Below are 17,365 nucleotides of genomic sequence, written 5' to 3'. Positions count from 1 at the left end.
CAAGTCCCAGCAACAATGTTTCAACATCTAGTGAAAAGCCTTCCCCACAGCAACTCGCCCAAGCCTTCCCCATTTCTCCTTCCCCCAAATCCAGTCAGCTGATGTTCTGAAAGAGCTGCAAAATCTGGACCCCTACAAATCAGCCGGGCTAGACAATCTGGACCCTTTCTTTCTAAAATTATCTGCAGAAATTGTTGCCACCCCTATTACTAGCCTGTTCAACCTCTCTTTCGTGTCGTCTGAGATTCCCAAAGATTGGAAAGCAGCTGCGGTCATCCCCCTCTTCAAAGGGGGGGGGACACTCTTGACCCAAACTGCTACAGACCTATATCTATCCTACCCTGCCTTTCCAAGGTCTTTGAAAGCCAAGTCAACAAACAGATTACCGACCATTTCGAATCTCACCATACCTTCTCTGCTATGCAATCTGGTTTCAGAGCTGGTCATGGGTGCACCTCAGCCACGCTCAAGGTCCTAAACGATATCTTAACCGCCATCGATAAGAAACATTATTGTGCAGCCGTATTCATTGATCTGGCCAAGGCTTTCGACTCTGTCAATCACCACATCCTCATCGGCAGACTCGACAGCCTTGGCTTCTCAAATGATTGCCTCGCCTGGTTCACCAACTACTTCTCTGATAGAGTTCAGTGTGTCAAATCGGAGGGTCTGCTGTCCGGACCTCTGGCAGTCTCTATGGGGGGGCCACAGGGTTCAATTCTTGGACCGACTCTCTTCTCTGTATACATCAATGATGTCACTCTTGCTGCTGGTGAGTCTCTGATCCACCTCGACGCAGACGACACCATTCTGTATACTTCTGGCCCTTCTTTGGACACTGTGTTAACAACCCTCCAGGCAAGCTTCAATGCCATACAACTCTCCTTCCGTGGCCTCCAATTGCTCTTAAATACAAGTAAAACTAAATGCATGCTCTTCAACCGATCGCTGCCTGCACCTGCCCGCCTGTCCAACATCACTACTCTGGACGGCTCTGACTTAGAATATGTGGACAACTACAAATACCTAGGTGTCTGGTTAGACTGTAAACTCTCCTTCCAGACCCATATCAAACATCTCCAATCTAAAGTTAAATCTAGAATTGGCTTCCTATTTCGCAACAAAGCATCCTTCACTCATGCTGCCAAACATACCCTTGTAAAACTGACCATCCTACCAATCCTCGACTTTGGCGATGTAATTTACAAAATAGCCTTGGATGCAGTCTATCACAGTGCAATCCGTTTTGTCACCAAAGCCCCATATACTACCCACCATTGCGACCTGTACGCTCTCGTTGGCTGGCCCTCGCTTCTTACTCGTCGCCAAACCCACTGGCTCCATGTCATCTACAAGACCCTGCTAGGTAAAGTCCCCCCTTATCTCAGCTCGCTGGTCACCATAGCATCACCCACCTGTAGCACGCGCTCCAGCAGGTATATCTCTCTGGTCACCCCCAAAACCAATTATTTCTTTGGCCGCCTCTCCTTCCAGTTCTCTGCTGCCAATGACTGGAACGAACTACAAAAATCTCTGAAACTGGAAACACTTATCTCCCTCACTAGCTTTAAGCACCAATTGTCAGAGTAGCTCACAGATTACTACACCTGTACATATCCCACCTATAATTTAGCCCACACAACTACCTCTTTCCCTACTGTATTTATTTTATTTATTTATTTATTTTGCTCCTTTGCACCCCATTATTTTTATTTATTTTATTATTATTATTATTTTGTACATTCTTTGTCCACATACTTTTGGCCATGCAGTTTAGCTACAGTAGTTGCCTAGGTAACCAAACAGACTTGCTAGTTTAGCTAACCAACCCATCAGGCCAAGCACGACTCCAGAGCCATCATTAAGTTTGCTGACGACACAACGGTGGTAGGCCTGATCACCGACAACGATGAGACAGCCTATAGGGAGGAAGTCAGAGACCTGGCAGTGTGGTGCCAGGACAACAACCTCTCCCTCAACGTGAGCAAAACAAAGGAGCTGATCATGGACTACAGGAAAAGGAGGCCCGAACACGCCCTCATTCACGTTGATGGGGCTGTAGTGGAGCAGGTTGAAATCTTCAAGTTCCTTGGTGTCAACATCACCAACAAACTATCGTGGTCCAAACACACCAAGAAAGTTGTATAGAGAGCACGACAACGCCTTTTCCACCTCAGGAGACTGAAAAGATTTGACATGGGTCCACAGATCCTCGAAACGTTCTACAGCTGCACCATCGAGAGCATCCTGACCGGTTGCATTACCGGCTGGTATAACAACTGCTCGGCATCCGACCGCAAGACGGTGCAGAGGGTAGTGCGTACAGCCCAGTGCATCACTGGAGCTAAGCTTCCTGCCACTTTGGACCTATTTACTAGACGGTATCAGAGGAAGGACCATAAAATTGTCAAAGACTCCAGTCACCCAAGTTATAGACAGTTGTCTCTGCTACCGCACGGCAAGTGGTACTGGAGTGCCAAAGTCTAGGTCCAAAAGGCTCCTTAACAGCTTCTACCCCCAAGCCATAAGACTGCTGAACAATTAATCAAATGACACTTGGACTATTTACATTGACCCCCCCCCCCACCCCTTTGTTTTACACTGCTGCTACTCGCTGTTTATTATCTATGCATAGTCACTTCACCCCTACCTACATGTACAAATTACCTCGAATAACCTGTACCACCGCACACTGACTCAGTACCGGTACCACCTGTATATAGCCTCATTATTATAATTTTATTGGGTTCCTTTTTTAAAAGTTTTTTAAAAGTTTATTTAGTAAATATTTTCATAACTCTATTTTCTTGAAACTGCATTGTTGATTAAGGGCTTGTAATTAAGCATTTCACGATAACCTGTTGTTTTCGGCACGTGACAAATAACATTTCATAAATTTGAACTTGCTATTATGAAAATCGAATTTAACAATGCCAATAATGTTTTCATTTCGACTATTGCTTTCAAAAGCAGCTCAAACATGTAAGAATGAACTACAGACATTGAATTCTAATGTGTATTATAGGGAAATAATGCATGCTCTCGAATGCCCTTTAAGCCAATCAGAAATGAGAATTCAACAATGCCATGGTAGAAACAGATAACACAATTATACATTCTAAATAATCACCATGCAGGCAAGAATAGAATCTAACAGCAGAACACACAATATCCAAAACACACTTCCTTGCAGACCAAATAACCGCAGATGCCAACCTTAATGATCTGTAGCTGCACCCCCTCATCTGTCTGTGGTCCCTGGAAGCAGCCGCAGATGGTCTCGATGATCCTGTCGATGAGCTTCTTGCCAGGGGCCGTGCTGTCTGGAGCGCTGCCGGTCAGGTGGCCGTACGCTATCAGCTTCTACAGGGAAAACACCAAACACACAAAACCACACCGTCAGACAGACACTAATCTCCCGTGGGAAGATTCTGCGTGGAGACTGAAGAACCTGTCAGGACTGAATGGGATGTGTGAGATACCGAGCTGCATTAGTTCCGGTCTTTTTGTTTTCGTCACTGGTCATTTGGAAGTTTCAGGATTGGGCGAAGGCTTTGTCTGAGATTCCTTTTGTGAAGGCGGAGCTCTTCATTTCTCTCCATTTCTAACACATATAGACCCAGTAGTTAATCACTGACCAAATAACGCAAGATTTGACTTCTGTTTTATCAGAGATGAGATAAACACAACTTCTACATTTCATTCAGAAAACACCCCAAAACATCATGAAGTGCACTGTGAATCAGTGTCACTGAACTTTGAGTCTGTCTATGTAAATACAACATTTATTTCACATCAAATTCCAGTTAGATATTGCACAGAAACTTATAAAACTTTAGATGACTCCAAGCTGTGTGTATGATTTAATATCAATATAGTCCTTAACCAAATGACCATATTTGTTTTGACATGTCATTACGGTGATGGGAAGAAACATGCAGCCTAGACAGTTTTAGACACACAGGGTTCACGTGTTGGCCTCCTCTACTACTGACCTGTAAACAGTCTAGTGATGTGATGACGATGCGGGGACATTTGGACTGACATGCCAACTCAAACGGCAGGAAGTACTTGTCGGCCTCTACGAAGCTGGTCTTTGATTTGATTGGCGGAAGAGTGCTGGAATCCGATTTGCTGTCTGGAGGAGGACTGGAGAGAGAACAAAAAAAAGAAAACCGAGCTCATAGTACATATTCATATTGTTACTTTTATTTCTTAGTTTTTTGGGGGTATTTTTCTTAAAACTACATGGTTGGTTAAGGGCTTGTAAGTAAGTATTTCACTGTAAGGTCTATCTATACCTGTTGTATTCGGCACATGTGACAAATACAATTTGAGTTGGTATTCTGTCATCGACACAAAGCATGATAAAAACATCATTTGAAGCTGTATTTATTTCTGCCAATCACACACTATTAACATAACGTAGCAGGAAACGTAAGCAAAGAAACGTCTGAAACGAGATCCCCTACATACTGGGCTTGACGAGAAGAAAATAAACTATTGGGGGAGGTTCTCTTCTGCACTGTTCAACCAATCCAGCAAATGTAGAGGAGTTAAGATGGAGTATCACCTTGTTAACGTCCAAAAGGGGAAGCCGTGTCACAAGCTCTCTTTCCATTTCCCCTGACAACCCGGAACATCCAGTTGTTGGGGACTCGGCAGAAGCTAACACACTACTGACAGTGTACTATTTCTGTCTTTATGCATGTTCTTTATGCAGCTCAATTTGACGCACTGTAATCAGCCAACTCTTATAAAGAAAGGTGCCTGCAATTAATCTACCCCTCATCTATTTTAGGAGAAGAGATCCATGATGTCATACACCTGATAATAATGTTCTCTGCTCTGTCGAGTGTGTCTTTATACTGTCAAAAGCCTTTGTGGCCAAAATCACATCCTTGTTACTGTTGCTATGGAATAAAACCAAGGATAAAGCCATATTTGTGAGTGCTGTTTGTCTTTATGGATTGTAGATCTAAACCAGGGAACCTTAGCTGTACGCTAAAACATTATAAATCTAAACCAGGGGTCCTTAGCTGTACGCTAAAACATTATAAATCTAAACCAGGGGTCCTTAGCTGTACGCTAAAACATTATAAATCTAAACCATGGGTCCTTAGCTGTACGCTAAAATATTATAAATCTAAACCATGGGTCCTTAGCTGTACGCTAAAACATTATATGCACGCTAAACATTATCCATCAGAACAACCACACCCAAACTGCACTGAGCTCTGAGCCAAGGATGGCGGGAGAGAAGGAGGAAGAGAGAGGGAGAGAGAGAGTGAGAGAGCGAGGAAGAGGGGTGAAGGGCTGTGTTGTTTGTGTCTTGGCAGAGAGAAAGGATGACTTCAGCTTCTTTAGAGTGATGACCTCGCAGAGTGCAGTGGGACATGGGATAGAGAGGGAGAGAGAAAGAGAGAGGGACAGAGAACGAGAGAGAGAGAGAGAGAGAGAGAGAGACAGAGGGGAAAAGGAGAAGAGGAAGCATACAGCATTTTGAGAGGCGATGTGGGCATTTCAAATATAATATGGTCTCCCGTCGAGTCCATTCATCACATAATGTTGTTTTGAATGGAAATGTCCATTCTACTTATGCTAATTCTATGAGTCACAGTCCTTCTCTGCTCAGCATGCGTTCTCCCCTCTAATAAGCAACATACAGGATTAGCCTACTCATATTCATAATTGACATGAAATGGGGTTGAGCCATACATCTATGGAGAGTAGAGAATGCTAACACGTTGCTTCTGGTCTTACAACTTTTGACACTTTTTGGCTTACAAAAGATCCTTGAGAATAAGTGATGTTATGGGTGTTTTTTCATACTTTTCTAAAGCCCGAAAGCCAGGGTAACTTTGCGAAAGGTTAGGTAAGGTGTCTGTATATAAAAACTCACTACATCCCTCACTCCTCCCCCACGTAAAGTCAACTTGGGCATGGCATTTGTGAGAAGAAGCTTAGATATTGGCCGTGTCTGAATACCCATACTTAGTAGGCCGTTTGAGTATGCCAAAAAATAAAGTTTAATAGTATGCAACATTTCTAAAATCGATCTATACTTTAAATGCCCGGATGTCATACTGATTTTGGTTTTGACAACAGCTGATCAATTTGAAATGTGGATGTGCTACCGAAATCAACGAATAGCGAGATAAAAGGCAATCCCGCATAACGCATTCTCAGTATGTGAAAATCTAATGTTTTATAGTATGTACATTTTCTAAAATCGTGTTTGGTTTAAAAGCCAGGACTCATTTCGCCTCTTCATCTAGTAGAAATCGATGCACACTTTTCCACAAGGCATTGAAGATGTGGTCTGCGCCTGGTTCTCTTCAAGTAGCCAAATAACAAAACTAGGCTACTTAATTGGGGAAGATGACGAATAGTGAAGTTTCTGCGGTGGTATTCAAAATGTAAGTGAAGTCGTATTTGTTATCCTTAAAATTCTCACGAGTATTGCATCGTGGGATACATCTTTGAAAACAGAACTGTTTAACATTTGTGAATGTGTCAGTAACAAGGACTCGGGATGTGGCTGCGTTAACGATGTCATGTTAATCAGGCCTTTTGATTTGAACATATGGATTGTTTTAGTTTTGTAGGCTAGGCTACCTAATTGAATTAATGGACCAAGCCTTAGCAGTCATTCTGATCTTGATCTCGTTCCCAATGATCAGTGCTTCAGATTATAATGTCGCTGTCCAGCGTTCTGAATTTGCCATGCAACCGACTGTCCACATTGTTTTCTGTGCAATAGCTTTTCGATTTGAACATTTGTTTTGGTGTGTGTACTAGGCTATTTAATTTAAATATATGTTACAGCACTTTGGTTTCACTAATAAATATGTTTAAATGGAAAAAAATTATCTGTTTACGTCTTCAGTCTTTTTTAAATAGGATAGATGGGCTATATGGTCTACAGTATAGGTTGAATGTGCTAAATGGTATGTGCTAAATAGTATGTGACGATGAGTACATAGCAGAGGTGGGACCAAGTCACTATTCGAGTCACAAGTCAAGTCTCAAGGTCCATGACGAGTCCCAAGTCTTGAGTCAAGTCCAAGTCGTGAGTCAAGTCCAAGTTGTGAGTCAAGTCCAAGTCGTGAGGAGTCAAGTCCAAGTTGTGAGTCAAGTCCAAGTTGTGCATTCTAAGAGCAAGTCAAGTCTCAAGTCAAGGAAAAAAAAAATCCACACATGTAATGACTTGTTCAACTACAAACGTATAGACCTTGGGACTATAAGGTTCTATCTGACATTTGTGTCAAATGAGTTAGTCACATATAATAGATATTGGTTCTTTATATGTCCATAAAGTTATATTTTTTAAAAAGTACATTTTAAGTCAAAGAAATCAACAACTAGAAAGTTCTATCTACAATCCAATCACAAGCTTGAACAAATACAGATGGACCAATCAGAACCCTTCGTCGCCAATAATGGCACGCAATCAAAACAACAAATGTCACATCGTTGTTCAGTGATGGCAGTAATTTGTCTAATGACCATAATACATGTCTTAATGGATTTGCTGATGTGCTCTGACTCTATTTTGGTAAAATAGTATTATTCTATAATTGATGTATTCAAATGGATAGTCTACTTAACTGAACATGTCTAATTCAAAAGTGTCAGATATAACTTTATTGCTGAACCCAGATTGACATTTCAGAGACATAAGGTTATGTCTCAGGATTTTGATACTCTGTACTTCAGGTACCTTGACGACCTTAAAAAGGATCCACCCCCTTTTTTTCAATTTTCGCCTAAAGTGACATACCCAAATCTAACTGCCTGTAGCTCAGGACCTGAAGAAAGGATATACATATTCTTGATACCATTTGAAAGGAAACACTTTGACGTTTGTGGAAATGTGAAATTAATGTAGGAGAATATAACACTAGATTATATTAGATCTGGTTAGATCTGGTACCATTAGATCTGGTAAAAGATAATACAAAGAAAAAAGATTGTGTTTTTTTGTTGTACCATCTTTAAAATGCAAGAGAAAGGCCATAATGAATTATTTCAGCCCAGCTGCAATATACATTTATAGCAATATAGCAGTTTGTGGGCAACGTTTTATACTGATCTAATGACATTGCATTTCTGTTCAACATTTTGTATCAAGACTGCCCAAATGTGCCTAATTGGTTTATTAATACATTTTCAAGTTCATAACTGTTCACTCTGAAACAATAGTATGGTATTCTTTCACTATAATAGCTACTGTAAATTCAACACAAAATGATTGTCTATTTATTGAGGCTACAAGACATCCATTTTCATTATTTTGTCTACAACACAATTTGATTGTGTAATAATTAATTGTATCAACAAATTCCAAATGCAATCTTCATAACTCAATTATCAATTTCAAGCAATTTTGATATACCAAAAGACCATTAGGCCTATGCTAGTATTGTTGCTTGAAACCCCGTTGCTGGTGAGCATGCAAAGTAAACAATTAATGCTCTTGACCACCAAACAATCTTTTGAGCTGCATATTTATTTATGTCCATATTCTCTCCCTACAATTTGACGTTTGCACTGCACCGATTCTATAGCTGTACATCAGCAATCTGTTCGTCCAGTTGTTCTCTAACTTTTTGACTCGTGACCCACAAAAAGGAGTGGTTCAAAGTCCTCGACCCCCTCGCACGCACTTCTCTGGAGTCCAGAGCAAGCAGTATCATATATTTTCTGTCTGTATTTTTCTTTCTCAAAAATATCGTAAATAATTTGCCAGAATATGTTATGTCTTCATCCCATAAGTATTGAAGGCAGTGCGATGCTACAGCTATCTTTAAACATACCGTACCACCACTGAGGCATATACTTTTAACCCACCCAAACTAGGGTGGGATAAAATAGGAAAATGATCAATGAAATCACTAGCCTATTGATCTGGCAAAGATGAGTCCGTAGCAGATTGCTAAACTGAATTTGATATGGATAATATTAACGTAGGTAGGCTACTGCTTTCGCCAGGCAAAACCGGAGAAAGGTAAACAAGTGCTTTCTGGTCACTAATCTGGATACGTGCGCCAGCATTTGCGAGCCAATGCTGATGACTGGTCATTAATCAACAGTCAACACAACAAATTTTTTTGGCTCTGAAGCATAGATTACGATATTTGGTGCAATGCCGCAGGCCTTGTTAGTAACCAGATCGAATAAACAAAGGTATAAATATAAAATACAAATGGTAGGTTATCTAGCCTATAATAATATGTATGGATTTCTGTATTTTTCCCATGCAATTTCACACTTGTGACCCCCCCAAAACCTTCTCACTGCGCTACTGTAGGTTACCCGAAATGTGTGGATTGACAGTTTGTTGGTCAAATCAAAGGGCCGAGTGTGCGCTTCACTAGCAAACCTGTTTAATTTAATTTTTTTTGCATGTACAATACGGTCTCTGGCTGGGTGGAGAGTAGCCTAATCCACTGTGACTCTGTGCCACAAAATGAGTGACAAAACATTACAAGATCTGGCCAGATAATTTCAATTCATCAGTCTCAAGTCTATATCGAGTCCTGAATCTTGAGAGAGGGATGGAAATGGTGGGAGAAAGAAAGGATGAGGAGGAAAGGAGTGGCACTCATGGTACATTTCATTCCACTGACCCAGTTACCAGGCAGCAGAGCTCCACAAACACACACAAAAACTCTCCTTCTCCCAGGCGAAATCCAGCCTACTTTTTGAGTGTATGTACTGACATGTATGTGCAACTGTTAGATACAGACACAAACACACACTACATGTTAATATATGTAAATCGTAGTATTTAGTCTGTAATGTCTTTTTCGTTATATGTCAGACCCCTGTAACGCTAGTTGTCGCCATCCCCCTCCCTCCCTCCCAGGCTAGAGCCAGGCACTAGGCAGGGGTCCATTAATGACAGGGAAAGCTTTTAGAAGGAGACCAGGCTGAGAGACAAACAAAAACACACTGGAGGTCACACACACAGACACACCCTTTACACTGAACTCAAGGGCAAGCGAAAGGAAACAAGAAAATCACCTAAATTAACTAGGATGTATTTATTTTTGTTTTGTAAGATTTTTTATATATTTTTTTTTTAAACAATACAAAACATTCCCCTTCAAACAACAGCAAATATCTACAATTGCTTTTTAAATTCTGTAATGGAAATACATGTATTTCCTATTACTAGGTAATATACGGTTTCTATGCCTTTAGTTTTCCACGTGGACCAATGTATCGGTGATTTCTGAAAAGCTATCCATTGATTGTTCAAAAGGGTTGTGTTTTTAGGGAGTGATATTGGTTCTTGTAGAATATGTTTTATTTTCTTCCATATTGTTAAAGTGTTCTAAACTATGAAGTTGTTCATGTTCTTAGCTTTATCCTTAAAAAATAGACGCATAACAAGATTTTGGGGGATGAGAATGTGCATCTTCAATATCTACCCATTCTTCCTCTTTAGTACATTTAACTATGTCACAAGTAAAATCCCTGGGTAGCGAGTTGATACAATTCCAAGTCTGGAAGATTAAAACCACCCTCTGATTTAGGAAGATGTAAAACTTTCCTTTTTATTCTATAAGTTACATTTTCCCATATAAAGTCTGCTATGACCAAGTATACTTTTTTAATGAATGTCTTCGGTGGGGTAATTCTTATTACCGAGAATAAATATACAATCTTTTGGAGCCATGCCATTCTGAAGATCTTTATTCTACCTGTAAGATTTATGGGAAGGTTGTTCCATTATTAGATCTGCTTTCATATTGCTGAGTAATGGGATAAAGTTGTCTTTATATATTCTAAGTATTTTATATATTTTTGTGGTCCACTTAAAGGATTGCTGTAGATCTCCTATTGCCATTATTTCGTTTCGTTCCACGTTCATTTTATATCCTGAGATTTTTAAGTATTCAGATTGTTTGTTTTACCAAGGGAGGCATTGAGTTTTCAATATTGATCAGGTGATCATCTGCAAATACGTTTAATAAACATTCATGTTTACCAATACTGACACCTGTTACATTTGGGTCCTGTCTAATTATGTCTGTAAGAGGTTCAATTGCCAGTGCAAACAGGAGGGGGGAGAGAGGACATCTGTGTCTTGTGCCCCTTTCTAAAGCATTATTAAATGTATTATTTCAGCTGGAAAGTTGAAAGATTCCAAAGTTTTGAATTGAAAAGGCCATTCACAACAGCCATTATAGATACATATATATCTTATTTTTTTTGCGTATGGTATTAAACTGAATCATGTTTTTGTGTTTGTTTGTAAGTGTCTATTTTGAATAAACCTTGTTTGATTGATATGTATTATGTCTGGTAAGACTTCTGCCATTCTGTTACTTATGAGTTTTGTTATTATATTATTGTCACATTTTATTAAACTTATGGCTCTTTAATCTCCAGATCTTTTAAAATATGCACACGGGGTGTAACCAGGATATATCTCTGTGAAACTGAATTAAAATCAACTTACCTTAATTTTTCAGACTCTTCCTTTATTTCCTCTGAAAAAAAAGAGAGAAAGAGAGGGAAGGAGACAGTTAGAAACATTGAAATAACAGCCAAGGATGAGAGTAAATTCTGCAGTATTTTACTAAACTAATGACACCATTGGGAATAGCAGATAGCAGGGCCAGGCAGCAGTAAGGAGCCTGCATCTAGCGGATCTATCTTCCCTCTCTCGTATCCAAGGCTCGTAGTGAATGTCTGAAGAGTCAGAGTGAAGTGTTAATGCATGCTTGAAGAGGATAAGAACCTATTAGGACAAGGATTGGCCAGAAGAACCCTTCAACATCTGTATGCATACGGTGAATAGTGACATTCTCAAAGGGATACACACACTTACATGCGCACACACGTAAGCACACACTCACGTAACAGTTTTGCTTCCGTCCCTCTCCTTACCCCAACCTCGAATCAGGGACCCTCAGCACACGTCGACAACACTTACCCATGAAGCATTGTTACCTATCGTTCCACAAAAGCCTCAGCCATTGCAGAGCAAGTGGCGTCAACGATTGACACGCTACTAGTGCGTACCGCTGACTAGCTAGCCATTTCACACCGGTTACACACATTCATTAAGAAGTTAGCGATGCCTGGGTTGACTCATAACCTGCAGCCCCCGCGGTTATATCAGCAGGGCGGACAGTTTAGGGTCATTAAATACTGTGTGGCTAAAAGGAGGGTGGCAGGCGGGTTGAATAAAGAGAAACAATACCTTAGAACTGGGGTACGTGCAATGCTGTCCGCCGTACGCCAAATAACAATGTGATTCACATTTTCAAACAGTCCATTTATATTTCCATCGGCTATACATTTTGGTTTTTTACTTGTCTTCTCGGCCTTCACTAGCATAAAAACTAAGTACAGGCACAGACTGTGTGGGAAATGATTTAAGACATAGTCTCCAATACAACCCAACATTGTAGAGTTTGTAGAGTTACAGTGCCTTGCGAAAGTATTCGGCCCCCTTGAACTTTGCGACCTTTTGCCACATTTCAGGCTTCAAACATAAAGATATAAAACTGTATTTTTTTGTGAAGAATCAACAACAAGTGGGACACAATCATGAAGTGGAACGACATTTATTGGATATTTCAAACTTTTTTAACAAATCAAAAACTGAAAAATTGGGCGTGTAAAATTATTCAGCCCCTTTACTTTCAGTGCAGCAAACTCTCTCCAGAAGTTCAGTGAGGATCTCTGAATGATCCAATGTTGACCTAAATGACTAATGATGATAAATACAATCCACCTGTGTGTAATCAAATCTCCGTATAAATGCACCTGCACTGTGATAGTCTCAGAGGTCCATTAAAAGCGCAGAGAGCATCATGAAGAACAAGGAACACACCAGGCAGGTCCGAGATACTGTTGTGAAGAAGTTTAAAGCCGTATTTGGATACAAAAAGATTTCCCAAGCTTTAAACATCCCAAGGAGCACTGTGCAAGCAATAATATTGAAATGGAAGGAGTATCAGACCACTGCAAATCTACCAAGACCTGGCCGTCCCTCTAAACTTTCAGCTCATACAAGGAGAAGACTGATCAGAGATGCAGCCAAGAGGCCCATGATCACTCTGGATGAACTGCAGAGATCTACAGCTGAGGTGGGAGACTCTGTCCATAGGACAACAATCAGTCGTATATTGCACAAATCTGGCCTTTATGGAAGAGTGGCAAGAAGAAAGCCATTTCTTAAAGATATCCATAAAAAGTGTCGTTTAAAGTTTGCCACAAGCCACCTGGGAGACACACCAAACATGTGAAAGAAGGTGCTCTGGTCAGATGAAACCAAAATTGAACTTTTTGGCAAAAGCAAAACGTTATGTTTGGCGTAAAAGCAACACAGCTCATCACCCTGAACACACCATCCCCACTGTCAAACATGGTGGTGGCAGCATCATGGTTTGGGCCTGCTTTTCTTCAGCAGGGACAGGGAAGATGGTTAAAATTGATGGGAAGATGGATGGAGCCAAATACAGGACCATTATGGAAGAAAACCTGATGGAGTCTGCAAAAGACCTGAGACTGGCACGGAGATTTGTCTTCCAACAAGACAATGATTCAAAACATAAAGGAAAATCTACAATGGAATGGTTCAAAAATAAACATATCCAGGTGTTAGAATGGCCTAGTCAAAGTCCAGACCTGAATCCAATCGAGAATCTGTGGAAAGAACTGAAAACTGCTGTTCACAAATGCTCTCCATACAACCTCACTGAGCTCGAGCTGTTTTGCAAGGAGGAATGGGAAAACATTTCAGTCTCTCGATGTGCAAAACTGATAGAGACATACCCCAAGCGACTTACAGCTGTAATCGCAGCAAAAGGTGGCGCTACAAAATATTAACTTAAGGGGGCTGAATAATTTTGCACGCCCAATTTTTCAGTTTTTGATTTGTTAAAAAAGTTTGAAATATCCAATAAATGTCGTTCCACTTCATGATTGTGTCCCACTTGTTGTTGATTCTTCACAAAAAAATACAGTTTTATATCTTTATGTTTGAAGCCTGAAATGTGGCAAAAGGTCGCAAAGTTCAAGGGGGCCGAATACTTTCGCAAGGCACTGTATGTGCATCATTTCAAGCACACCTTTCCCATTAACCTGTGGTGAGTTATTCACCATTTTCGATTAACAAATAAAGTTTCATATATAAGATTGTTAAATAAAGAGCAAAATTATTGATTATTATTATATTATTATTTGTGCTCTTTGTCATTTCCCACGAGCCGGGTTGTGACAAAAACTCACACTCATTCTTATGTTAAATAAATGTATCGTACAGTGTGTGTGGGGCAGGCATACAAAATATGGCAAAAAACAATATTTGAGAGTGTGCTGACCCTGGTGCTGGAGGGCGTATGCAGCTGGAGGTTGAATGTTTGAAGGGGTACGGGACTATAAAGAGTTGGGGAACCATTGGCCTACATGTATGCTTGGTGACTGTGTGAGCCACACCAACACACTCAATCATTGTTCTAGACTCGGCGAGAGGATAGGAGTCTGGGTGCTGTGCCGCTGTGCTCTGCCTGAAGCTGTATTCAGTCTGCTCTGCAGTAGTGGATGTGGATGTTAGCGGCAAAGCCTGGGTTTAATTCACACACTGATATACAGGTGGCATCAAAGCCTGGGTTTAATTCACACACTGATATACAGGTGGCATCAAATCATGGGTTTAATTCACACACTGATATACAGGTGGCATCAAATCATGGGTTTAATTCACACACTGATATACAGGTGGCATCAAATCATGGGTTTAATTCACACACTGATATACAGGTGGCGTCAAAGCATGGGTTTAATTCACACACTGATATACAGGTGGCATCAAATCATGGGTTTAATTCACACACTGATATACAGGTGGCATCAAAGCCTGGGTTTAATTCACACACTGATATACAGGTGGCATCAAATCATGGGTTTAATTCACACACTGATATACAGGTGGCATCAAATCATGGGTTTAATTCACACAATGATATACAGGTGGCATCAAAGCATGGGTTTAATTCACACACTGATATACAGGTGGCGTCAAAGCATGGGTTTAATTCACACACTGATATACAGGTGGCATCAAATCATGGGTTTAATTCACACACTGATATACAGGTGGCGTCAAACCATGAGTATTGTAATGAAACAGCAGGGAGCAGGTCTCGAACCCTCGACCTTCGAGCCCGAGGTCCGGCGCGCTATCGACTGTGCCGTAAAAGCATGCTCATGTGCAGAGACGATTACACTATTATCTCTCTCAACACTGTGACTCAAGGGGAGGAAACGTGTGCGTGTGTGACGTGTGTGTGCCAATTTTCACAGCAGTTTAGGAAGTGTATTAAAACACATAGCAACACTCCAAAGAACACTGCCCTCTTGTTATTAAAAAGGCCATTCAAATAGTGACAGCTTAATTATTTATATTACAAAATCTACTTGAGAGTCAAGCTAGCGCACAACACTGGTTTCCCTTTTCCTTTCAGGACCACTTTACAGTCTAGTAGGAATAGAATAAATCACCAGTCGATCACAGGCAGTCATTGAATCATTTGTAATATTTCCTCTTGAAAGCTCTTTGTACTCCAGATACAGTTACATACCAAATAAAGGGGGCATTTATGAACAAGTAATATAGACTAGAGGGTGTCTGTGTGAAACCGTGTTGTGTCCTTGTAGAACAGATCTGACAACTGATCTGAAGACATATTAGCATGTCAAGCTTTCATCTCATTCTACACCAGTCTGTCTGTGTAGAGGGCCGCTCCCTTGATCTTTCTGGTCTGTGTTTGTCTCTCTCTCCCACTGCTATTTGTCTCTATGACTGGCTACTCTATGTGTGTGTGTGTGTGTGCCTATGTGTCACGTGTGCGTCTCTGCATGTGTGTGTTTCAGTCTACAGGGGCTGTAAAGCTACGGTGAGGTAGTTTTATTCTACAGGGGCTGTAAAGCTCCAGTGAGGTAGTTTTATTCTACAGGGGCTGTAAAGCTACGGTGAGGTAGTTTTATTCTACAGGGGCTGTAAAGCTCCAGTGAGGTAGTTTTATTCTACAGGGGCTGTAAAGCTCCAGTGAGGTAGTTTTATTCTACAGGGGCTGTAAAGCTCCAGTGAGGTAGTTTTATTCTACAGGGGCTGTAAAGCTCCAGTGAGGTAGTTTTATTCTACAGGGGCTGTAAAGCTCCAGTGAGGTAGTTTTATTCTACAGGGGCTGTAAAGCTCCAGTGAGGTAGTTTTATTCCAGTGAGGTAGTTTTATTCTACAGGGGCTGTAAAGCTACGGTGAGGTAGTTTTATTCTACAGGGGCTGTAAAGCTCCAGTGAGGTAGTTTTATTCTACAGGGGCTGTAAAGCTCCAGTGAGGTAGTTTTATTCTACAGGGGCTGTAAAGCTACGGTGAGGTAGTTTTATTCTACAGGGGCTGTAAAGCTCCAGTGAGGTAGTTTTATTCTACAGGGGCTGTAAAGCTCCAGTGAGGTAGTTTTATTCTACAGGGGCTGTAAAGCTCCAGTGAGGTAGTTTTATTCTACAGGGGCTGTAAAGCTCCAGTGAGGTAGTTTTATTCTACAGGGGCTGTAAAGCTCCAGTGAGGTAGTTTTATTCTACAGGGGCTGTAAAGCTCCAGTGAGGTAGTTTTATTCTACAGGGGCTGTAAAGCTACAGGGGCTGTAAAGCTCCAGTGAGGTAGTTTTATTCTACAGGGGCTGTAAAGCTACGGTGAGGTAGTTTTATTCTACAGGGGCTGTAAAGCTCCAGTGAGGTAGTTTTATTCTACAGGGGCTGTAAAGCTCCAGTGAGGTAGTTTTATTCTACAGGGGCTGTAAAGCTACGGTGAGGTAGTTTTATTCTACAGGGGCTGTAAAGCTCCAGTGAGGTAGTTTTATTCTACAGGGGCTGTAAAGCTCCAGTGAGGTAGTTTTATTCTACAGGGGCTGTAAAGCTCCAGTGAGGTAGTTTTATTCTACAGGGGCTGTAAAGCTCCAGTGAGGTAGTTTTATTCTACAGGGGCTGTAAAGCTCCAGTGAGGTAGTTTTATTCTACAGGGGCTGTAAAGCTCCAGTGAGGTAGTTTTATTCTACAGGGGCTGTAAAGCTCCAGTGAGGTAGTTTTATTCTACAGGGGCTGTAAAGCTCCAGTGAGGTAGTTTTATTCTACAGGGGCTGTAAAGCTACGGTGAGGTAGTTTTATTCTACAGGGGCTGTAAAGCTCCAGTGAGGTAGTTTTATTCTACAGGGGCTGTAAAGCTCCAGTGAGGTAGTTTTATTCTACAGGGGCTGTAAAGCTACGGTGAGGTAGTTTTATTCTACAGGGGCTGTAAAGCTCCAGTGAGGTAGTTTTATTCTACAGGGGCTGTAAAGCTCCA

The 17,365-nt window shown here is 41.0% G+C and overlaps 1 protein-coding gene across 4 annotated transcripts in view; it reads right to left on the bottom strand.

Annotated features, from left to right (window-relative positions):
* Positions 1-17,365, bottom strand: part of LOC139420240 (brefeldin A-inhibited guanine nucleotide-exchange protein 1-like) — a 115,224-nt gene that overhangs the window by 68,632 nt on the left and 29,227 nt on the right. For all 4 annotated transcript variants that reach the window (XM_071170106.1, XM_071170107.1, XM_071170104.1 and 1 more), the window contains exons 2-4: positions 11,474-11,504; positions 3,996-4,149; positions 3,217-3,363 (exon numbers count right to left, since the gene is read on the bottom strand). In XM_071170106.1, coding sequence (XP_071026207.1) covers positions 3,217-3,363; positions 3,996-4,149; positions 11,474-11,504 — 332 coding nt within the window. The remainder of the gene's footprint in view (positions 1-3,216; positions 3,364-3,995; positions 4,150-11,473; positions 11,505-17,365) is intronic.

This window comes from Oncorhynchus clarkii, chromosome 11, assembly GCF_045791955.1.
Source record: "Oncorhynchus clarkii lewisi isolate Uvic-CL-2024 chromosome 11, UVic_Ocla_1.0, whole genome shotgun sequence".
NCBI classification, from domain to species: Eukaryota; Metazoa; Chordata; class Actinopteri; order Salmoniformes; family Salmonidae; genus Oncorhynchus; species Oncorhynchus clarkii.
This window is presented reverse-complemented; position numbering and strand designations above follow the sequence as displayed.